Source organism: Neophocaena asiaeorientalis, unplaced genomic scaffold (assembly GCF_003031525.2).
Source record: "Neophocaena asiaeorientalis asiaeorientalis breed wild unplaced genomic scaffold, Neophocaena_asiaeorientalis_V1.1 scaffold681, whole genome shotgun sequence".
NCBI classification, from domain to species: Eukaryota; Metazoa; Chordata; class Mammalia; order Artiodactyla; family Phocoenidae; genus Neophocaena; species Neophocaena asiaeorientalis.
The window spans coordinates 116547-140664 of record NW_020172271.1 but is presented as its reverse complement, the minus strand read 5'-3'; the positions used below and the strand labels follow the sequence as shown (position 1 = coordinate 140664).

General features: G+C 37.9%; 1 protein-coding gene across 3 annotated transcripts in view; it reads right to left on the bottom strand.

Moving 5' to 3' along the window:
- Positions 1–225: 225 nt before the first annotated feature.
- Positions 226–24118, bottom strand: part of CEP41 (centrosomal protein 41) — a 46643-nt gene continuing 22750 nt past the window's right edge. The window contains exons 3-11 of one of the 3 annotated variants that reach the window (XM_024762989.1): positions 21507–21554; positions 17217–17278; positions 15884–15953; positions 10203–10347; positions 8361–8512; positions 7888–7955; positions 6730–6844; positions 6072–6287; positions 226–1171 (exon numbers count right to left, since the gene is read on the bottom strand). In XM_024762989.1, coding sequence (XP_024618757.1) covers positions 1083–1171; positions 6072–6287; positions 6730–6844; positions 7888–7955; positions 8361–8512; positions 10203–10347; positions 15884–15953; positions 17217–17278; positions 21507–21554 — 965 coding nt within the window. In that variant the 3' untranslated portion in view covers positions 226–1082. Of the gene's footprint in view, positions 1172–2922; positions 5390–6071; positions 6288–6729; positions 6845–7887; positions 7956–8360; positions 8513–10202; positions 10348–15883; positions 15954–17216; positions 17279–21506; positions 21886–24118 lie in introns of those variants that run through there. The other 2 variants (XM_024762979.1, XM_024762970.1) reach the window with 2 other exon arrangements.

Below are 24118 nucleotides of genomic sequence, written 5' to 3'. Positions count from 1 at the left end.
GACAGTGGAATGGTCCCAGGAGCAGATGTTTCAGTCCCTGAATTCCTCACCTTTTATGCAGGCAGAGGAGGAAAGCTTTCAGTGGAATCTCAGGTGACAAGGAAGGAAGGGAAGCCAACAGCCAAGGGAAAGTTACTTTTTTTTTTGCGGTACACGGGCCTCTCACTGTTGTGGCCTCTCCCGTTGCGGAGCACAGGCTCCGGACGCGCAGGCTCAGCGGCCATGGCTCACGAGCCCAGCCACTCCGCAGCATGTGGGATCTTCCCGGACCGGGGCACGAACCCGTGTCCCCTGCATCGGCAGGCGGACTCGCAACCACTGCGCCACCAGGGAAGCCCAGAAAGTTACATTTTTGTTAGTGAATTGGAGGTGTAGCCAGGGAGAGAGTGGCTGTACCCACCCAGAGTGGACAAGCACAGAGCAGAATGGTTTCTCAACCTTCCAGCTCAGTGACACAGGGCGAGTTGCTTAATTTCCATTTGACCCTCAGTCTCCTCACCTGAAAATGGGGGTGCCTACCTCGTAGGGATGTTCTGATAGTCAAATGAGTCAAAACATAAAATGAAGAATCTAGGAATACTGCCTAACACATAGTAAGCTCTCCATAAATGTTTGCTAACATTATTACCTGGAAATCTTCAAGATTTGAAACAAAAGAGAAAATAAAACCCACTCTCAGATGGGGATGGTGCAGTTGAATTCTGAAGGCTACTTTGAGCTTGAGGGGACCATGGAAACAGGCAGACTGCAGACAGCCAGGCTAATAATAACGGCCCTAACAGCTTCTTGGGTACCTCCTGCAGAGGGTAATCTAAAAATCTCAGAGTGATGAATGTCTCACATACAAAAGTAGGATGTACAAGAGGACAAGGGATAACAAACTTTCCGGGTCTCCAGAATGGCAGACCAGCGCTGAGTGGCCACCACAATGGGCTTTACATCCCAGACTTCAGTCTTGACAGGTTCAGTTCATTTATTCACACACCCTTATTAAGGGCCACTGTCATGTAGTTGGTGATTTTCACCCTCTGGGAGGTTATAGTCAAAAATAATTTTAAATAATTTTTTTTAAATGTAGTCCATCAGTCAATAGTATTTAATAAGTGACCTCTGTTTGCCACACATTTCACCAGGTGCCTCAGGATGTTATGCAGGTGAAGAGAATCTGCGTCTGCATTTGGAACAAAGAGGATAAGCATCAGAGAGTGAGACCGTAAGGAGATGGGGGAGGAGGGGGGCAATATAGTCTTGTAAACACATAAAATCATGCACTGAATCCTGTCCTGTCAGAATTCACTGCTGACAAATTGCCACCATTACATATTTTATGCTATAACTGACCTGTGTGCCAATAAAGGACGTGGCAATAGCAATTTCAATAATTACTGCAACTTTAGGAACGTATTACTACCCAAATGTCTTCTGAACACTTTGGAAGCACAATGTGTCCTATTTATTGTTTTTTATAGGAAAAATATATTTTAATCAAAAAATTAATTGAACAGTAGATAAGCATATCATCATGCTCACATAAACTGATATAATATCCACATTTCTGATGTTTCTTGAAAAAGGAAAAGGAAAGTATTATGGGAGTTAAAACTTTGAAAGAATTGTGAAAAAATAAACGCACATTAGAGACACTGGGAATATTCTGGAACTGGGGAAAGAAAGGTTCTTAATGATTATCTTCAGAGTAGAGCAGGAAGGGAGTCATGGATTTAAATCCAGGTGGACAGAAATTAATTATCCCCCCTAAAAAAGTCAGATAACATAAAAGACAGAATCTACAACCAATTTATAACATGACAGAAACCAAAACCAACACAAGAAAAATTGGCTACATATTTCTTCCTAGCCTAGGACTCTGATTTCACTTATATTCCACAAGGGAATTAGAGAAAAGAAGGTTTTGTTTTGTTCTGTGTTCTTGGTGAGTAGCCTAAAGTCTTATGAATTTTTGTATAATCTCAGTAGTATCACAGGAAAAATCCCTCAGCAACTAATGAACACTATTTGTTCTCTTTTAATTCTGATTTACACCCCAAGTCCAATCTGATTGTGCTAGTTCTGGTTTTCTGCTAAAGGTAAAAAATAAAATTACGTTTAGGTAATTTGATTCATTCTATGCCTTTCTTTTTACTTTTTTTTATAAAGTTTTTTTTGATGTGGACCCTTTTTAAAGTCTTTTATTGAATTTGTTACAATATTGCTTCTGTTTTATGGGGGGTTTTCGTTTGTTTTTTTGGCTATGAGGCATGTGGGATTCTTAGCTCCCCAACCAGGGATCGAACCCACACCTCCTGCATTGGAAGGCAAAGTCTTAACCACTGGACTGCCAGGGAGGTCCCCATTCTATGCCTTTCAATAGATTAAACCTGACATTGTAACAGCCCGAGATGTTCTTTTTGTACTCAAATGAGTAATGTTGCCTTCCCCTTCCTCCCTCCACACTTCTTGTTTCCTTGCTTCTCTCTTTCCTTCCCTCTTTTCTTTCTTAAATACAGTAGATAAAGTACTGAACTTATTATTTAGACTTTGGCCATCACCATTGCTCACATGGAGCAGCAGTTGTACATTGATAAAGCATTCTCCATCTAGGGGGTCATAAGTTTCCAGGCAAGGGAAGCTCATCAACCCCCAACACTGACAAGAAAGCCCCGCTCTAATGAGTTTAAGGTGGCAATCAGTCCCTGCTGGGCATGAGGAGAAACCCTTCTGACTAGAGAGCTAAAGTCCGCTGCCCTAATTGGAATGATTTCCTGGTTCATTTACACAAAGAAAATATGCATTACTGGGAGATAGAGCAAAAAGAAGTACTCTTTCAGATCACTCCAGTCTCATGTGACTCCCCACAAATCATCTCAACAGAGAGGAAGAGAGAAGCTGGCAGATCTCAGCATATTAACAGCAAACAACAAATTAAGAACTATGTACTTTAATCTTCAACATTCATAATTGCACAGAGTATCACAGATCGCTTAGATAATACATGTCAGTTAATCTAACGAAGAAACTAGCAAAGTAGAACATTCAAAGCAATACCTTGAGCGTGTAAAAACTGCAAGTGACATTTAACACACAAAGTGCAGAACCAGAACAGGTCTTTGAGGAGTAGTTATTTAAAATCCTTACCAACAGGCAAAGCGCTATGGAGAAACACACATAAATATCTGGCAGTCAACCTGCCAGATCTCTCAACTAAATGCACTGCAATTCTAATAGGTTCAGCTATACTGACTTTGCACATATACATAGTAGTTTCTAACACTCTAGTGTTGTGTGGTGATGGGAATGCAGAATAGGAACAAAGGGGGACTACCATTTACTTTCAAAATAGAATTGAGTGGGGAAATCTAAACTCCTGACTAGTCGACTTGAAAATGGCATAACCAGAACTTTGTCACAGAGAAAAAAAATTTTTTTTCTTAAAAATGCATATGTGTCCAAAATGGCTGAAAATCTTGTCCATGCTAGGGGAAAGTTGAGTGTGGAAAAATTTGCATTTTTAAAAACCTATGCTGTAAAGAAAATAAAAAGCCAGAGCATTTTGGCATTAGCAAAAGGCTGAACTTAGTTCTCAGGCAATAAATTTATGGGGAAACATGACAGGCTCCTCTTTAAAGCTATGTGTACGTTGGCTGAATTTTATACAAGATTCTTGAATCTTGTGGAAAATTGGGCACAGCTTGACATCTGAACAATGTCCCTGGTTTGTTTGATTTCTAAAGCATCGGAAAATGTTGCACTTTGGAAATCAAGTAGAGAAGAATAAACACACTAAAACAGAACTGGGCTGAATGTGAAAGTTATTTTTCCATATGTCTCTATAAGATATTTATTACCTTTATTTCTCCTACAAACACAGCCCCCCAAGCTGGAAATACTGTGATACATTTTTTTTTTCCGGTGGTGAGAAAAATAGTCCTGTTAAGACAAATCTTACCCAGCAGCAATAACCACCTAAGGAAAGGCAATTTTCAGCTGGCTTTTCAGAAGCTGGTTGCCATGACAAAGAGCACAATTTATTCCTTAGTCCCTTATCACAGCTGCAGATCACAGACCATAAAAATTAACAAGGCTCTTTTTCCTTTGCCTGATGATTTCATAGTTCCTCATCCTTACCTGAGGTCTTTTGTTCCCCCAATTAAATGGAATGAATGTCAGTCATCTAGCAATTCAATTAAGGCTGATTCAAAATTCTGGCCCAAACAAGAATCTATATTCAAAACCTCCTAATCACAGCTCAGTCATGAGAATGAGAAGTAAGCAGGGAATTGCACTAATTACTCAATTAGACTAATACTGTATTTTTAAGCAAGGGTTTAAAGGGTTGTCAGCTCTGACAAAGGACTGTGGAGTTGTCCTCACCTTGTGTGCGGGCAGTGGCCCAACCAAAGCCAATGTTTTCAAGTGGCCATAATTTCTACCCATCTAAGATGGATGGGCCTGAGCTGGGTAATGGGAGTTTACAACTAATAAACCAACCGCAAATGAGGGACGGCTCCAGGGGGCTTCAGTGGCTCTCAACCCGGCCCTGAACAGTGGGCAGGACTTGCCCGTGAAGGCAGCTGAGCACACATCATCACCTGTGCTGGTTCCAGGAAAACATCTAGTGAGGAGGAGAAGCGCTGAGCACATGTGAGAGCTACTACTAAATCTTAACTGAGTGACGCTCACAGGTACCGGCTTCCAAACTGAAGACGGAGCCTGCGTCGGGTGCTGGGCGAAGAGCTCCTCAGCCAGCGGGTCCACAGCTGGTGGGGGCTGAAAGCTACGAATCGTCTGCACCCCCGGGGACAGCTTCTCAGGCCGCAAAGCCTACCGAGAGAACCTTCGTGAAACCAAGAAGAGTGAGTGAAAAAGAACTGGCTGGGAAGGACACACCAGATGCGCCTGAAGTATTTACAAAGCAACGCAGGATATAGACCAAAACAAACTGGACCTTATTTAAAAAAAAAAGAAAAGCCTAAAAAAATTAGACTTTTTTCCTACTCAGTTTCAGAGACTTAAATATTCTGTAAACAACAGGGAGGACACTAGAGCCTGTCATGCCTCTGGTTTTTGTAAAAATCCTTCCCGGGTTGGATGTGGGCGAGGAGCTGGAGACAGGAAGAGGGAAGAGGGCCTGACACACGTTGAGGTCTTTCCTCTGCAGCAGCTTCTTAAAATGACCAACTTGGGAACTGCTCAGGGGTTCCGAAAGGAGAGAAAACATTTATTTGACTAAGACAAAGTCTTTACTTCCAGGGTTTGCCTTGCAGGTGGCCACTGCCCAGCGAGCGGGGGTTCTGGTGGCCGGCAGGGCCCCCGGCAGGCAGGTTCTGACCGCTGCGAGAGCCTGGAACCTTGGAGTCTCTTCCAGAAGCATTACCTTGGCTCAGCCGGCCTGAAGGGAGCAAGAAAGCAGGGAGCAGAGCTGCAAAAATGATTCCAGGGACAACCTGCCAAGTACACTTTTAAACTAATGAAGTCTTATGCTACAAACCACGTTTAAACTAATGAAGTCCTATTCAGCATCTACTTTAGGCTAAAACCTACTCTTCATCCTTGAGATCAATTAGAAGGTGGGGAAGGGGGCAGGGATGAAGGGAAACCCAGATAGCTTTTCTTTCCTTCCTCTCCATTATCCAATCAACCTCATCTGTCCTTCATTCCTTCTCAGTAGAGAAGGGTACAGGAATGGTTAGAGGAAAAAGAGAAAGCAGTGTGCCAAAGGAAAGGCCAGAAGTAGTTTAAAGGTACCCAGAAGCAGCAGAAGGAAGCAAAGCTTTCCGAGAAGGAATCTGAAAGCCTTAGCTTAGCCTCTCAACTCTGCCTGAGATGCACACTTTATTTGACTGATACCCTCTCTTCTCTTTCTATGTCTGTGTGCAATGCCTAATTCTTACCATAATCTCCCCTCCACTCACCTCCCCTCTCCTCACATAGCACCTGCGCCTTCCCCTTCTCCTGCAAATATTTGATCTGAATATAAGAGATCAAGCTTCTCATATGATGAGGTTGATGTTCAAAGCTGCAAATCTCAAGTTCTACAGAAAACATTATTTCTAAAGGTCAAAATATCTTACTAGTACTGTCTGCAGGACCCTGGTCCTCTTCCAGGTAATATTCTATCTTCTTTAGGTCTTCTGGGGTAAATCTCCATTTATTCTCGGCTGCTGGGGGCGGCACTTTCGGGCCGGATCGCTTCCGGGCAGAAGCAGGCGGAAGGGTCTGCTGGCAAGATGCTGGCAGGGAACCCGTAATCAGTCCTTCTGGGAATTTCTGAGCTAAGACTTTTAGACCTAGGTGTGGAAGATCATCAGAAAAAGCCGTGTTAGCACAGTGAGGCCAAGGCAACCTGGAAAGGAGCCCGCATGCCTCCTCAACACAAGGACAGGAAATCTTTCTTAACTGCTTCACCATTAAGTAAATTACACCAGAAAATGTCAGTTGTTATGTGGGATTCTGAGAATTCCACCAGAAATCGTTTAGCTCAAGTCTGCAGCATTAAGGCTTTCTTACAGAGCCATAAAGTAACATCATTATTTCAGGAATTAAAAACATGTGCTGATGGAGCTAACGGAAGTTTCACGTATCCTGACTCCTTTCTGCCAGCATGGTTGTCTCTGTTTCCAGAATACTAAGTTCTGAGCTCCAGGAGGGAAAAAGCGATAGGGGTGGAGTTGAAGGAGTGTGAGCCCAAGTATTCGCCTTTTAAGTCCTAAGCAGAACACAGCCCCTCACCTCCGGAAAGCATGAAGAGGTTCTCAAATCCCCGCTCGCACATGGTGGTAGCTGCCTGGCTGGCCAGCCTCTCATCGTCGTCATACAGAATGATGATCTTGCCATGGGCATTTTTCTAAGAAGCAGATGAGTTAAGGTTCGACCACACTGAGCTAATGCTCCTAGACTATACAGAAACCCCTGAGGAAGAAGAGCTGTCAAGGTTTACCTCTCTGAGTTCAAGGGCATCGGATGACCCCTCTTCAGGGGGTACAGGACTTTTTCCTGTCGTGGAAACCACACAAGCTGGTATCCTTTTCTTCTATGAACTAGTATCACCATGTCCAAGACAGCACTAGTTACACACTGTACACTCTTTGGTTCTTTCATCTGTACAATCCTGGAGAGTAAGTATTACAACCTCCATTTTACAGATGAGGAAACAGAAAAACTTTTATGCCCAACGTGTCCACTGCAGTCTTATTTATAATAGTAAAAAAATGGGAACCACCTAAAAGTCCATTCCTTCAAAGAGGAATGATTTAGTAAATTACAGTAAATCTAAAGATGAGATCTTATACTGCATCAAAAATAGAGTTTATAAAGAGCTTGTGTTAGTGTGGGGAAATACACTGTAATATGAAGTGGGGAAAAGCAACATACTAAATTATATATACAGTATAATTTTTACTTTGTTAAAAAGACAAAGAAGACAGTCTGGAATAAAATACACAAAAAATGTAGTAAGAGTTTGTTGTTCAATTGTGTGGTTATTGGAGATTTCAATTTTCTTTTTTATATTTTTCAGTATTTAAATTATTTTCTATTTGTATGATTTTTATGAGCAAAAAATTAAAATTTCAAGAAGCAAAAATAATTAAAATAGAAGGAAAAAAATTCACTCCTTACATTTTACTTGGGAAAACTTTCTGGGGAAAACAGTCTTAGGACTGACTCTCAACAGATCATAACCTTTAACCTAATGTTTTTTGTCCTACTGCAGGATGGCTTGGAAGCATTCTCAGCAACAGCTAAGGATCAAAATTCTAAAATATGCTAAGTAAACTAATTAATATCAAAGGTCCTTCATAGGGTTTTCTTACTAGGAGCATGATTCATGATAAGATTGAGTCTTCAGTCTTTACACCATCCAACTCCTTAAAATGCAACAAAGGATACATATTCAAGAATATCATTTGAATAAGGGTTCATTGTTCTAGACAGAGTTGCAATTGGGTAACTGTAAGCTGCAAAGAGAAGAAAAAGCTTAGGAAGTTTGTAGCTCTCGGTACAACCTGGCCCCAATTCTCAGCTGGTTTAAAGTCTAAGAGTTAAAAGAAACATATTTTCAAAATCAACTAGTTATAAACCTAAATACTTTTTGTGAAAGAAAAGAAACAGGACACTATGAACAAATAAGAAGTGTCACTTCACTGTTTCTGACATTTAGCACTGGGCCCCTGAGCCCCCTGAGAGAGTCACCAGCTTCTCTCAGGGCATGTGGTAGAGCCAACTTACAGGTTCCCAGAACACATCTGGCTAACATAGGGTTTCCCCAACTGTTGACCACAGGCTGTGGTTTGAGCCTGCCTGGGCTCAGTACCGGGCTGTGTTCTCAGGAGTGAGACACTGTAAGGCCCTCTCTCTCTTACCTCCAACAATGTGGCACTGCTGGTAAGAATCTCTATCTCTCACATCTAGCAGCAGGAAGGGGCAGTCGGGATAAGGTTTGTCTTTGGTACTGGGCTCTACTTTCTTCACAAGCCCTTTGTCTAGATCCAGTTCCCCAACGCCACTGATGACGCTGCAAGTGAAAAAGTAGGTCAGTAGACACTAGTCAGGGATTGGTGGCTTAAAGGTCAAATGTGTTTCTTCAGAATGGCGAGAGGGTGCTCAATGTCTCTTTAAAAGACGCTTCAAAGAAAAAGGAAAATGGATGTGGTGTCTCAGTTCTGCCTCTGAATGCAAGATCCTACGGATGGATTCCTGTTCTCTCACCCTGGACCCAAAGGAGGGGATCCACTGTCCATACTAACCTTCAGAGAATGCACGTTAGGTCATTAGCACGCAGAGGGGCAGAAACTGTAAGCGCAAGCTGCCTCCAGAAGCAAGGGCAGCATTCAGAGAAAGAAAGAGGCAAACAGTTACTCCAATGGAATTTTGATGAGTGTCAGAAAGCAGAGCAAAAGAGGAAAGAATACGGTTGACAGGGCAGGAAAACTGAAGGCATTTCTATGTATATCATATGTAACATAAAGTAACAACAGTGTTTTCATATATTTCATATACTTATACAGTGACTCATCCAGTATGGATTTTGAACCTTAATGTTTTCAATAGTTGTCTGTAGTCACTTCCATTTTATAGGTTACAGTGTTGAGGCTGAAGAGGCTTTTAGATTTGGCAGCATTCGTGTAATGAGACAGTGGAAAAGCTAGGATTAAAACGAGGGAGGTCTGTTTCTGACCTGTTTCTGAGGTCATAAAATCACTGCAATTGGTCGCCAGATTAATATAGGCAAAATGTGGCAAAAACATGAATCAGAGAAAAAAGGATAGGTGTTATGATCAAAGTGGCGAGTAGTGAAATATCTGTATTGGGATAAACACTCTTCCAGGCAAATATGAAGACACACGTGCCAAACCACAGATTAGTCTAGCGATAGTTCCTCTCCCATCACAGCAAGTCAAATTCTGCCTTTAAATCCAATGATCACTACAACTATATGCCCTATAGTGCATATTTTGTTGAACCAAAGGAGAAGAAACTCTATTTCATGTGAAATTACGTGCTCAGTGGAAGTCTTGTTGGTCTATCTTGTTTTGAATGCAATTTTAGAGTCCTTCCACAGAAGTAGTTATAAAAATAATAATAGTGCAGTCGACAATAGCAATTCTTTCTCTAGTAGAACTAGCTTCTCTAGTAGAACTATTTTACCAGTAGAAGGGATGGATATGTGCCGAAAATCAGCACCGTCTTATAATCAACAGTGAATATCTGTGAGGAAGTGCTGCGTCATGAAACTGCCACGTGCATTTGAGAGTTGACACCAAGGCTGCTTTCACTCTCCTTTGCACCTATTTAATATCAGAGCACTATGTGTGGCACTCTATTTTTCTTCTGATTCTAGACAGGGTAATTATAAGCTGCAGCAGACAGAAAAGGAGGGGGGGGGTGGAAATCATACTCCCTGAGTCAAAAGATAGTGGTTGTAAAGCTAAGTCCTAATAGCAAACTTGCATATAGGAAGACTGAGAAGAATGGGGTTGAAGAGTGAAAATTAATGCTCTCCTATCAATATATTCTTACATTAACTAAGAATGCTGTGACAAGATCCAGGAGGTGGCATTGATATAAAGAGAAAATAGAATGGCTGAGATGAAACTGTGGGACTTCACTACGCCAACCTGTTTCTAAGGTCATTAAATCGTTGACATTGGTATCTAGATTAATGAAGGTAAAATGCAGTGAAAACATGAATCTGATGAGAGCACCTCTGAAGGGTCGAGCGGCTGGAGTCCCCGGCTCCCTCACTGTTTATGAACTGGACGGGGCTTGGCGACTGCTCCCCAGGGCTCCCTTTCCCGTTGGTCTTGGCAGTGATTTCAGCATCAGGGTCTGAGGTTGCAGAATCATTGTCTAAAATTTGCAAGTGAATAAATAAATAAATTTAACCTCAGAATTTGTATTTACTTGTTAGGCAGTTCCACTGAAATTAGGTCAAGAAAAGGAACTCATATTACCATTATTAAATTGTTCTAAGAGTTCTAACATATAGGCTCTCAAACTGTAGTCTGTGGACCCCAGGAGCCCCCAAGACCCTTTCAGGGGATCTGAAAGGCGAAAACTATTTTCATAATACTAAGATGTTATTTGTCTTTTTTACCATGTTGATATTTGCACTGATGGTGCAAAAGAAGTGGTGGATAAAACTCCTGGCCCCTTAGCAAGAATCAGGGCAGAGGTACAGAGCTTTATTAGTAGTCATTGTATTTTTCATCAACATGCACACACTCACAGTTAATAAATATGGCAGTCACATTTTTAAAAGTCCCTGATGAAGCAGTAATAATAATTTTATTAAATCTCACCCTTAAGTACACACTTTTAAAATATTCTGTGTCATGAAATGGGGGAATCCACATACAGCAAGTTTGCTACATACCAACGTCCCATTGTTGTCTCCAGGAAAAGTATGTGTGTGATTTGTGCTGCTTTTGCCTTGAACACCACTTTTACTTGGAAGAAAAACTGACAGGAAAACTATAGTTATTTAGACTTGTGCATTTGGCAGCTATTTTCTCAAAAATGATCTAAAGTGAATTTCTCATTTCAAGGAAAACAACTGATGGTATTTGTTGCAGTGATTAAATTTTGAACAAAAATCAGAATTTTGGAAACTATTTGCCATCAAGAGCTTGACTTCTTTACCATCTTAATGACTTTTCTGATAAGACACGTGTTGTGGTTAATAAATGTGACTTTTTTGATATTGTGTAATGAAATTTGTCAACATTTAGAAGATCTTCATAACTCAGTGAACCAGTATTTTCCAAATGACCAATGAATGATGTTATAAAATTATGTATGAGTAAAAGATACATTCAGAGTGCAAAAGAGACCAATGGGTTTAATGTAACAGGGTATGAAAAGTTCATTGATGTGGTTTCAGATTCCACACTACAACTAACCTTTAAGAAGGTACCAGCTATCAAGTTCTGATGTAGTGTCAAAGAAAAATATCCACAACTATCTGAAAGGGCTATTAAAATATTCTTCCTTTTTTCAATTACAGATCTGTGTGAGGCCAGATTTTCTTCATGTCCTCTAGCCCAAAGAGCAAACTGCAACAGACTGAATGCAGAAGGTATGAGAACCATCTGTCTTCTATTAAATCAGACATTAACAAGACTTACAAAAAAGTGTAAAACAATGTCATTCTCCATATATATTTTTGTTTTGGTAACATAGATATTTTGCATAAAAATATGTTATTTATGCTTGTAATGGGTTTAGTATTGTTTCTTAAGGTAAACAGCAAGTAGTTTTAAAATTCTTGGTTTAAAATTTTAATACCCTAAATATTAATAGGTATAATTCATAAAAACCAAAACTCTTTGAGGTCCTCAAAAATTAAGTGTGGAGGGAGACTGATACCAAAAGGTTTGAGAATTTGCTGTTCTAACCAATATAATGAGAGAAGACATAGAAATAAGAGGCCTAGTTGTTAAAGAGCATATTAAGTTTTAATTTGCGTATGATATAATACACCTAGAAACTTTAAGAGAATACTATGAGAATAAGGGAAATAAATATGTTAGATTATAAAAATACTCTAGGTTTTAAGGTTAATTATAAAAATAACCTATTTATAAAATAAGTTAGATTAAAGAAAATATGGACAAAGTATTTTTCCTATATACCAATTAGAAAATAACATGAAGAACCTCTCATTTACAGTAACAACTGCAGATACAAAATATACTCTCCTAGAAAATAAACCTATTAAGAAATTTAAAGGCCATATAAAAACTTATAAGTCCTTTATAGGTCTTATAAAAATTTTACTTAGGTACATTAAAGAAGACCTGAATGAAGAGAGAGTGACATACCTTGCATATTCCTGACTTGGTGATTAAAAGTGAAATGATGTTAATCCCTTCCAAATTTCCAAATTTTTAGCCTTAATACAAATCCCAATGGGCTTAAAAAAAGCTTAAAAGAATTTTAAAGATGAGAAGAAAAAAGATATATGTATATATATATATATATATATATATATATTGTGTGTATATATATATATATATATATATATATATACAGAGAGAGAGAGAGAGAGAGAGAGAGAGAGAGAGAAAAGTAATTGGGAGAACCTGCTTTTTCAAATAGTAACATATACTGAAAAGGTAAATAATCAAAACAATGCACCAGAACAATGGAAAATAACAAAGAACTCAGAAACAAATCCTAGAATATATACAAAAATCTAATGTATGTTAAAGGTAACATCAAAAATCAGTGGGTAAAGGGAGAACTATTAAATAAATGGTGCTGGGATAATCTGTCAACTATCCAAAAAAATCAAATTTAGATAACCCCTTCATATCATATACCAAAATATATAACAGATGGATTGATGTAGGAAAAAACTCAAAGCAACCAAGCAAGCTAACAGATGAAAATATAGGTGAATATCTTATTTTGGATTTTATGAATCTAAAGCATTAAACGAAAACACAATACGAAAGGCTAATAGATTTAATCATGTAAAAACGCAAATCTCATATATGTCAAAAAACAACACAAAGAAAATTAAAAGGTCAATAACAAACTAGGAAAAGTATTCGTGACATATATAAGTGAGAAAAGGTTAATACACTTTATTAGGAGTTTTAAAACTCGTTTGTTAATAGAAAAAAGATCATGTGCACAAGGTAAAAATGCAAACAAGATAAAATTGCTAATATGGAAAGGAAGTCTTCTTTTCACTCCAGACCTGCAGGCCCTCAGGCCTCCACCCCCAAGGGAACTACCTTCAAATATTTGTCTCCTTCCAGAAATGAAACAACTACATATTTTGTATATATTTTATTTCCTCTCCTTTTTACATATCTAGGAGAATGCTATTCATACTGCTCTACACTTTGATTTGTTGTTTATTTTGTTATTTATTTATTTATTTTTTACTTAATAATACCGCTTGGGTATTATTCCAAATCATCAAATAAAGATTTTTCTCATTTATTTTCAAGGCTGTATTGGTTTCCAATGAATAAAGATATCATAATTATATAAAGATTTTACAAATCAATAAGTAAAAGATGAACATTCCATTAGAAAAAAAAATGGGAAAGGACATATAATGTCCTCAAAAGAAGAAATACGTATGACCAACAAACACAGACATATGCAAAGCTCAATCACACTATTAAAGAAATCCAAAATAAAAATACTAGATACCATTTTTCCTCCATCAAATTGGCAAACATTTACAAAAATGAGAATTATTCATCATTGGCTAGGATGGGGAGAAATGGGTCTTCTCATTTGCTTGGTGGGAATGCAAACAAGTGGAACCTTTCTGGAGATAATGTGGAATCAGCACCAAGCATCTTAAAAATGGTTCCACCCTTTGACAATCTGCAGCAATTTATCTTCAGGAAATAAATCAGAACCATACAAACATTTATGGGTTTACACTGCAGCATTATCTTATAAAAATGAAAAATTAGAAAAACGTTAATGGCCAACAATAGGAGAATAATTAAATATGTGGCATATACAAAGGATAGACATTATATGACAACACAACCTTTACAATTAAGCTTTTGAAGTCTATTTAATGACATAGGAAAGTGTGCATGATAAAATGTTAACTGAAAACAGCATAATACAAAACTATATACAAAGAGTATGGATGTGGGTGGGGAAAACAGACCAAAATGTTAATAGGGTTTATTAGTTATTTTAATTTTCTTCTTTATATGTTTTTTACAGTTTTCTAATTTTCTAGAAATATACTTTTAAGTCAGGAAAAAAAATAAACATTATAAAAGGAGTTTTTTTATTCCTTCAAAGTTGGCCAATACGCATACAGATACAATCTGTGCTACAGGCATTCCTGAGTTATTATTCTGTATAGAGCACTAGAAAAACACTAATATTACTCACACATTATGGTGTCCTACTTTACAAAAGAGTGCAAATTTATCTCAGAAGGCAAAATTGCATGTGCCCATATGTTCTGGTGTTGTAATCTCAACAATGAATTAAAGGACAAAATCCAGGTACTTATATAACCAGGTTAAAATTGGGAGTACTGGTATGAGGAGACTCAATTATCTCTATTACAAAGAGCCCTTATTTCTCTGCTGTGTTAGAGGCATCTGTCATAGATAAATTCCTGTCTTTTACAGATTCTTTTTATCCTCCCTAACAAAAACAAGCCCAGGGAAATGGCAGTCGAGTTGTACAAACCCAGTGTTCAGACTTCCTGAGAAACTTGTCTTGAAATCAGAAGTCAAATTCCTGGCCTACATCAACCTTAACAAAACACATTCCCCTTCAATAAACAGCCACACATTGACAGCTGAGGACTTCAGGATAAAATAAAGACCTTCACTCTGTGAATTCTTTTCATGACAGAACACCTAAGAGGTTTTCTTTTCAACTTGGTATTTAAGAAAGTAAATCTGGCGCCTATCTATCTTTCTAGCCTTATCTCCTAACCCCGCACCTACCCCTCCCTCAGACCACAGCCAGACTGGATTATGAGATTCCCCAAACACGCTTGGACTTCTTCTCTGTGCCTTTATTCAGGCTGCTCCTCAGCCTGAGACACCCTCACCCTTAACTTGCACCTGTTGAGATTCTACCCCTAAAGGGGGCAGAGACCCAGTTCAAAAGCCTGGAAGAAGCCTACCTCAGTTTCCTAGCTGGAAAATACAGAGTTCTCACAGCACCCTGCATCTCTCGAAAGGCACATTCCAAGACCCCATAAGGATGCAATAAAGGCAGTGAGAAGACACTGGCTGCTACCAGAGACATGCAGATTTGTATCCTATGTCCATTCCTTATTGGCTGTTTACTTTGAGCAAGAAGTTTAACCTCTGAGGCTTGGGCTTCTCATCTGTACAGTGTACCTTCCTTCTAGAGTTTTTGAGAAGATTAAATAAGAAAACTCATGTGAAGTACCTAGCAATATATATTCATCAAACGATGGTTTCCTTCTAGTCCTCCGTGAATTTCTGTCATATTAGTGATTCTGTGTTTCTGTTATCATTTTCCTCACCCAATACACATACATATGTGCAGTGCACACTCGTAGCTACAAACTCCATGTAAGCAGAGCTGTGTTTTATTCATCTTTGTAGTCTCATAGCACCTAATTCTGTGACCTGTACTTATATAGAAGGCACTAAAAATATTTGTTGAAAAAAAGTAATTAGTATATTAAACACGTTTAAAACATTTAAGACTACAAATGTTACAGCCAGAAAACCAGATGGCATTTTTAAAGAAATAAGAATTAGCAAAGCACCGGATAGCATTTCTCAGAGAGTAACAATCTAATTACATAATAACATAATAACAGATACATCAAAGTCCCTGTGAACACAATAGCACAGTCAAATGGCCAATTTGTTATTTTCCCCATATCCTCACTTCTCATTACCTTCTAGCCTTTTAATCTCCTCAGCTGTCACTTCCAATGTTTGATCAGATAGGGAAGCAACTTGGATGACCTGATAGAAAAAAGAATGAAATGTGTAGAAGTGTGTATGTTTGTTTGTCTTTAAACAGAGGCAATTCTGTTTTTAACAAAAGATGAGGAAATATCAAACATCAAAGATCTCCTGTTTTAAGAAACTGTCAGTGTCCCCAACTGGAGACTAAATCTCAGGTCTTCTTACTTTGGGGGTGGTAATTACACTGCAGATGATCATTCCGGAAGAAAAGATTTCTTTAAAACATTACACAATAAACGTAAAAGACCAAAAGGATAATTTTGGACACGAAACATAAGTAAGAGTTTAAAACTGCATTCATACATATTCTAGTCCCAACATAACACGCTATTTCTTGAAAATGCAATACTTAAAATAACAGCATTACATCAGAAATTCTTCATGCAATGAAGAAATAAATGTAATTATGAATATATTGATTACAATGTTGTATACCCAACATACAGTTTTTAAAGCACTTTTGCCTGGGGGAAGTGATAAATTAGGAGATTGGGAGTAACATATACATACCACTATATATAAAATAGATAACTAACAAGGACCTACTGTATAGCACAGAGGACTCTAGCCAATACTCTGTAATAACCTATAATGGGAAAAGAATCTGAAAAAGAATATATATATATATATATATAAAACTGATTCACTGTGCTGTACACCTGAAAGTAACACAACATTGTAAATCAACTATACTCCAATAAAAAATTGTTTTAAATGCTTGGTAGAATTCAAATTAAAAAAATAATAAATCACTTTTCACGACTTAGCTCATAAGACCCAACATCCACCTTAAGTTACATCACTGTAACCCTTGTTTGGGGGTCAGAGAGACACTTTGTCCATAATTTTCAAATGAAAGAAGAAAGCGACTTTCCTAAAGTAACAAAATAGACCATGGCAGAAAGACTTGGAAAAAGAACCCAGTCATAGATGGGAGATCACCTGCTTTCCACAGAGAAAAATGTCCAAGCAATAAAGAATCCAGAATTCTAGATTCTCAATATTAAGATAAATGGGCAAGGAAAAATAAAACCTAAACTACAAATTTGATGATTAAAAGGGAGAATGTACATTTTACTTTACAAAATTCTTATCAAAGAAAAAAGAAAATTTCATACCAATTAGTCCTCTCATAGGTGAAATATAAAGAATCAGAAGAAAACCCTCTGCAAACATTACCTAGAGTTGAATTTAGAAATACTCACATAAAGCAGCACAAATTAGAAAGTCTTTACTCCAATGGAAGATCATTAAACTTACCAGCTGGGCAAAAGTTGTAACTTTTAGTCTCTTAAAAAGCTCATCTTTTTTGTATCTATAATCTGAAAAGCAGAACAGGACAAATATTTTTTCCAGGCTTATTTTGCTTTCTTAGAGATATTAATTCTTTCTAGTCATCAAGTTATATGGTATATTTTTCAAGTTATTTACATGTTTTATCTCATTTGATCCTCATGATATCCTCAGAATTAAGCATGGCAGGTATTATATCACCTTTTCATTTTTTCCTTTGCTTTGGCCAGTAAGAAGCCTGAAGCTGAATTTATAAGCCACCTTTTTGGGTCTAATGATTTTACCCCTCCCCTTTATTTGTGTACCATTTTCCTTACTATGCTGTCTCTACTTTGACCATATTGTATTGCATGCATTTTTGTAAGCCCTTTAAATCCTTTTCAGAATAAGCAGGGAATAAACATCTGCATTTTACAAATGAAAACAGAGACCCAGAGAAGCTGAGTTGCCCTAGGTCAAGAGCTGGTAAGACATTTACTATTCTATCTCTGCCCTGAAAAGAGTACAGTTCTATTCCTGAGGTTACAAACTATGCTAGAGACACAGGCCAACCCTTTTTTTTTTTTCCTGGAGTACAATGCTGGGCACAAATTTGTAATTGGTCCTGATAATCTCTTACATCAATTTTCCCTCAACTCCACTTCAATAAAAATCAACCTATTCAGTTTTGAATATGAAAAAGTTCTGGAGATCTATTGTACAACAAAGTAAATATACTTAACACTACTGAACTGTACACTGAAAAAGGTTATGATGGTAAATTTTGTTATGTGGGGTTTTTTTTAACCACAATTAAAAAAAAAGAAAAATCAACTGAAAACATCAGTATTTACTCAGTGCTATCTTTACAGTTCTGAGACATAACTCAATGGGGGTACTTTTGCATTTGTTTGTGTTAATAATTCTTCATATCATATTAAACAGTTTTAAAAAATTTAGCCAATCTCACTTTATTATTTGTCCCATAGAGGCATATTAAAAATTGGCTTGCCTAAACTTTTCTGAAGATGACTTGCCAATTCTGAAGAGTTTTCAGCGTTGAACTCCTGCCTACTCTTTCCCTTCACTCCTCTTCTAGGTTTATATACTGATGTCCTTGACTCCTTAAATACTGCCTCATTATTTCAGAATTACTGAAGGTTAGCTGGATAATTACTATGGCCTTCACTGTCTCATAAACCAAGACTCCTAGCAACAAAGGAAAGGATTAAAGGTGCTTAAGATTATTTACCTGGTGATACTAATCATTTCCATGAATTTTCCAAAAAACCAGCACAGACCAAATAGTTACTTTGGAGGATAATGTTAGCTTGGTTTACCAAATAGCTTTCGACTCAGAGTCGGGAAATGATATTACCTTAAAAACAGGCCTTCTGTAAATATATCAAGACTCTTTCTTATGGGAATTAAAGCTTCTCTGTTCCAAAATGCCCTAAAGATAGCAATTTGGCTAAAAATTGACCTTTCTTCCAGAATATTCTTAAAACAGCTTCTTCTAGATACAAGATGCAAAGGAGCTTCTAAAACCCACCAGGATGCAGACCCGAATAAGCTGAGCAGAAGCTTTAAAAAGTGCAAGTGAACGACTATAGTATTTCTCTCAATTGCCACCAACTTGCCCACCAAAAGTCATTTACGTAAAGCAAAATTTACGTAAAGCAATAAATTACGTAAAGCAATAAATCAGCCAGTGAAAACAGTCAACAGCTTTCAAAGTAGTTTGCACTGTGGCATTTATCCACTGATATTCTTTTGGTATAGTAACATAGTTTGAAATACTTCTCCAATTCTTCACATTCTAAGTATAAAAGGTACACATTAAAATCCCCTTTAAATAGAAATCACCTTAAACGAGAAAACAGGCGCTGCTATTTTCTAATGATCATAGTTTCTAGCATCCTCTCATAAGCACTAGAAATCCCAATGCACATTTGAGCCTGAACTCTACATACCTGGTTCTGGTTTAGAAGGACAGCCATCATTAGGACTTTCTGACATTATTACTCAGAGATAAAAGATCAAGCTAGACGTTTTACAGTAAGTTTTAAATTTTATAAAAAGGATAACTTGGAAAGCTCTGACAGTCTGTCCTTGCAAGGGCGAACAGAGCTTTAAGAATGGAGCTTCTGCTACTATAGCTTCTCCCAAACTCTGTGATGGAGACAAAAAATCCTAGTTTCAGATACGTTATCAAGTTTTGCTTCTCTGGTAAGTCTGGAATCTAAGTGTGTCTCTCTCGAGTTACTGGAAGGACAGAGACCTAACTATCTAGGATGTTTCACACTGGGCCCAACTAGTGTCATCTAACCACTGGAAGCCAAGAATGGGCTTTGTGAATGGTCAATAGACACAGTGTGTCTATTTTCCCCAGGCAGAGTTGAAAGAATATTCAGATTACAAAGGAATTCTGCGTTTTCAGGGTTCTGTTAAAACACATTATTAGCAAAGGGAAGTTGGGCTCACAGTGGAAGACAAATCAAAGGAAGTAACAGCACAAGGTTTGTGATTTCACAGAAAGACATGGCATCTAAGGTAATCCGAGAAAAGTGACGGGTTTAGGGTGTCATGAAACAAGGCAATATTCTCCTCCCTTCTGACCCAAAAGAACACCTACAACAGAAGATGGGAAAAGAGAAGGAAATATCTTCCAAAATATAGATCCCAAACCAGAATCTGAAGTAATTCTAGTCGGGGAATCAGCACAAAGCGTGTAAAAGGTGAGAGGAACCTGCTGTCTTACTAAAAGGAAGCTCACAACTTCTAAAGAAGGAAGGTGAAGTAAGCATTTTCGAGGACTCTAATCCACAGGTATTTCTTTTGGGAGATAAGCTCCATTTAAAGTTTAGATATTAAAGAAACCACATTGTGCTTTTAAGAACTGTTTTAAACAGGGTTTCAGCAATCTGGGTGGAATGGGACAATTTTTATGGGACAAATTTTGGTGTGGACAGGTGAGCTCACACTCAGCTACAAATGCTTAGGAGGTGAAAGGGGCTACAAACCAAGACAGAAGCAGGCCAGTTGAATTTTGCTTGCCGTGGATGAATTAAGGACGACAACAGTGAAGTTTAGGTGAGTAAACAAGATTTTTTTCCATAGTTTAAAATTTTAATATACACTTAAAATATATATACTTAAAGTGGAATATTTTATAGATATATAACATTTAAAATATATAGCATAAAATGTTTAAAATATAAAATATATAAGAAGAAAAGGATACTGCGACATCACACATTAAAAAACAAATGTCTATAGCATCAGTCCTTGTAGTTGAATGTGGCAAATAACAAGAGTCAGCAAGAAACTGCTCCTGAGTCCAGATCTATCGTCTGGGGTTTCTCAATACGGCAGCAATTCGAAAGGAACTGGAACATTATCATTTAAATTAAAAGGCCTGCTGTGCAGAAACAGAAGTTCTGGTGAATTTTGGATTTGTAATATTCTCTTCCCAGAAGATATATATTACCAGAGCCAAGTCCTGAACTGCTATCAATCAGAGTACCTCTTCACTGCCATTAGCTCAATATTGCCCTAGCACTGGGTTCTCCTACTGAAGCTATGAACAAATCCATCTTAGAAAATAGATGTTCCTACTTCTCTAATTCTAGACTTGATGTGTACATTTTACATCTGTTTTGGACACAGATTGAAAAATTATGATTTTGTGCGAGGGCAGTGCACTCAATGACTAGAAGCATATCTTTGCCGAAGATTAGTTTTTTAAAAGGATGTGCATGAAATATGATTTTTAATTAAAAGAAAGCCAACTGCAATGAATTTATAATGTATAACACCACTTTCAGAATAAGCTCTTTCTTTCTTACACCACTAAGTTTTTCATGAATACTGTCGAATTTATACTCAAAAGAATGTTATAAGTTATTATTACTCCTATCTCAGGTATAGAGAAAATAATAAAATAGGAAAGATTAAGTACCTTGAATAAAGGTCATAAAGACTACAGTACAATGAAACTAGAAATTTGGGTTCTCTAGAGGTTATTTCACATTCCAACATTAATATCTCCTATGGGATCTAAGTCAGGTAGAACTCAGACTCAAAGGCCACAATCTTAGCAGCTGACCAGAATGGCACACAGTGTTTCCCACATCCTTCTAGGCACCTGCCACACTCACCTGACACCCATAGCTCTGTGTGTGTGTCAGCTATAGAGTGTGGTTAGGCTCGTTAATAACCAACTTGTAGAGCAACTACAGGGTTCCGTTATCCCAAACCATCAGTAGTGTTACTCACTTTTTTTGATCTCTTCTAGCTTCTCAATGTATTTAGTCATACTGTTACCTAAAAAGAGAAGCAGGATTTTAGCTATGCTTTTCATGGAAGAAAACGAGTAACACTGTGAAAACAGAATGGAGTACAAGTATTCCCTAAGCCTTCCCATTCTGCTTTTACAGAATTACAGTAGACAAATGGATCAGACATAGTAAATAGTCTTTTGGATTATACAGCATTATTAAAAGGTAAGGAATCCAGGGAAATGTTCTGGCCAAATGTGTTAAGCTGAGGTGCACACCCAATAAACATTAAGTCCCCCCAGGCAGTACGAATGATCACTTCATGTAATGTTTTTTCTTTCTGAGTTAAGCCTTTCCTCTTCCATTTATCCCCCCATAAGCTTTTTGTGGGGAAGATATGCAGAGGAAGAGAAAGAAGCAATGACCTCTGAATGTCTAAAATGTGCCGTTGTGCCTACCCAAGCAACCCTTTCCTCTTCACTTAATCTTTGTGGTTTCCTTCTCTTTCCTGAACGTGGTCTTCCACTATTCATGCTGATGTTGCAGCCTGAACTAGACCACACAGTCTGTTCACCAGTATTCACTGTGGATTTGATTTGCTGAGAAATAACAGCAGATTCCCACCACTGTGGAGAGTCCTCAACCCTCATGTTTTATGGCCTGGTTCTACAACACTAGGCTCTAGCCAAGGTGGTTTGGAGAGTTTTCATGCATTAAAACTGGGCCAGGATCCTTCTGGTTTCCGAATGAACTAAAGTCTGCTTCTCAAGCCAGGGGCTATTATTTTTTACTAGGCATGCTTCAATTTGATTCAATTCAGCACAGCAAGCTCTATCTGGCACCTGAAAGGTATAGCAAAAGAGGAAAACATTCAGAATAATTTCTCATTTCTAAAATTGTGCTCCTAACTTTTAAGCCTTGAGAGGAGCTAGTCAGTTTCAGTCACAACTTCAGGTAAAAGAAATGCTTCCAATTAATGGCATGAACTGATGTTTTCAAGCACTATTCTGAACTTTTCTTCATGTTTAGGTCAGAAGCAGAGAAAGAAAATCCTTGCTCTAAAACCCAAAGTACATTTTCAAAAAACAATTTATATCATTTGTTATTATTAAGTCCTTGTTATGAATTCATTATAGAATAAAATTCTACTGAGTTAAAATTTTTTTTTCGTCTGAAGACACACAGTCCCCAAATCAGAACCAAAAAGCAGGACTCAGTGTAGTCCTGGACCCAGACCGTATCCTTCCAAAAGCTCAGAGAGACATGACAGTAGTCAGGGCTGCTCAGAAGCTGAGGCTCCTCAAGACAGACACTGAGAACATCTCAGAAGAAGTCCAAATAGCACCAAAGAACAAGATTAGAACAAAATATGATCTTTTCTAGGTTCTTCAGGCTATAATGGACCTGAGATGTGACCAGATCTCCACAGTGGAAACCATGAATCCTTCCCAGACTCACATCCTCTTCCCTGCAACTCTGCACTTGGACGGGAACTCGACTGGTCAGTACTGGGGTTAGAAGACAGGGCAAATGGTGCGCTGTTCAGCGTCCTACAGTCTTATTCTTAAACTATTTTACGTAGGAGCTTCTGGTTATATGTTCCTGAGTCCCTTACAGTGCCAGGCTGTTGATGTGGCAGTTGGTTTCTTTTGGCTGGAGAAGCTTTACGCCTCCTTCCAGAATCGTCAAAAAACTGAGGTACAAAAAGGATCACTGACTTGTCCAGTGACACAGCAAGTTGGTAACTAAGTCAAGATTAGTACTCCCAACCTCCTGGTTTCTAATATGGCTCACAAAAACATATCATTCTCTGGCTGTGCTGTTTTAAAAACATGATTTCACTGTGAGGTAAATATGTAGGAAGTGTTAATTCCTTTATAGTATTGGGTGGGAACCATTTTATGCTCTAAATTCCCTGAGGCATACTATGAACGGAAAACAATAGCCAACCTTATTATATAGTCTTTATTATTAAAACATTGCATTTCCAATCTATAGCAGTTTCCACTAACAACATGTCTAAAATCCATTTCTCAGTCAGTTATCAACATTTTCGGTGTATTTACACAACACTTCATCTTCATACCAGCAGAGCCTCACAACGACCCTGTGAGGTAGGTTGTCATTTCTACTGATTATTTTTCCCACTAAAGGAGAAGGCAGAGAAACAAAATCTTTTGCAGAGGTGTACAAATACTTGGCTAAATTAAGAATAAATCTAAGAGGGCTATTGATAAGAAGTTCTTTTCATTACAGCCATTCATTCTATCCAAGTAGAGGGGGGTGGAAAGAATATGGAGGATTTCTGCATTGCTTCAATTGGAGAAATGACTAACTGACACAAAAAAATCTCTAAAAATGAGTTTAGAAAGTATGAAAAGTAGTATTTTATCCCACTTCATATACTGCTTATATCTTAACTAAGCAGCTCATCTTACTGGATCTAATTTCATCTGAGAATAGTTTTTTGACTACCTTTTAAAAAGAATACAAATGAATCAATTCTATAATTGACTTATTTATAAACACATTTTTGTTTTACACAAAAGTAAGGCACCCTAAAAGACTATCAACAGGGGCTTCCCTGGTGGCACAGTGGTTGAGAGTCCG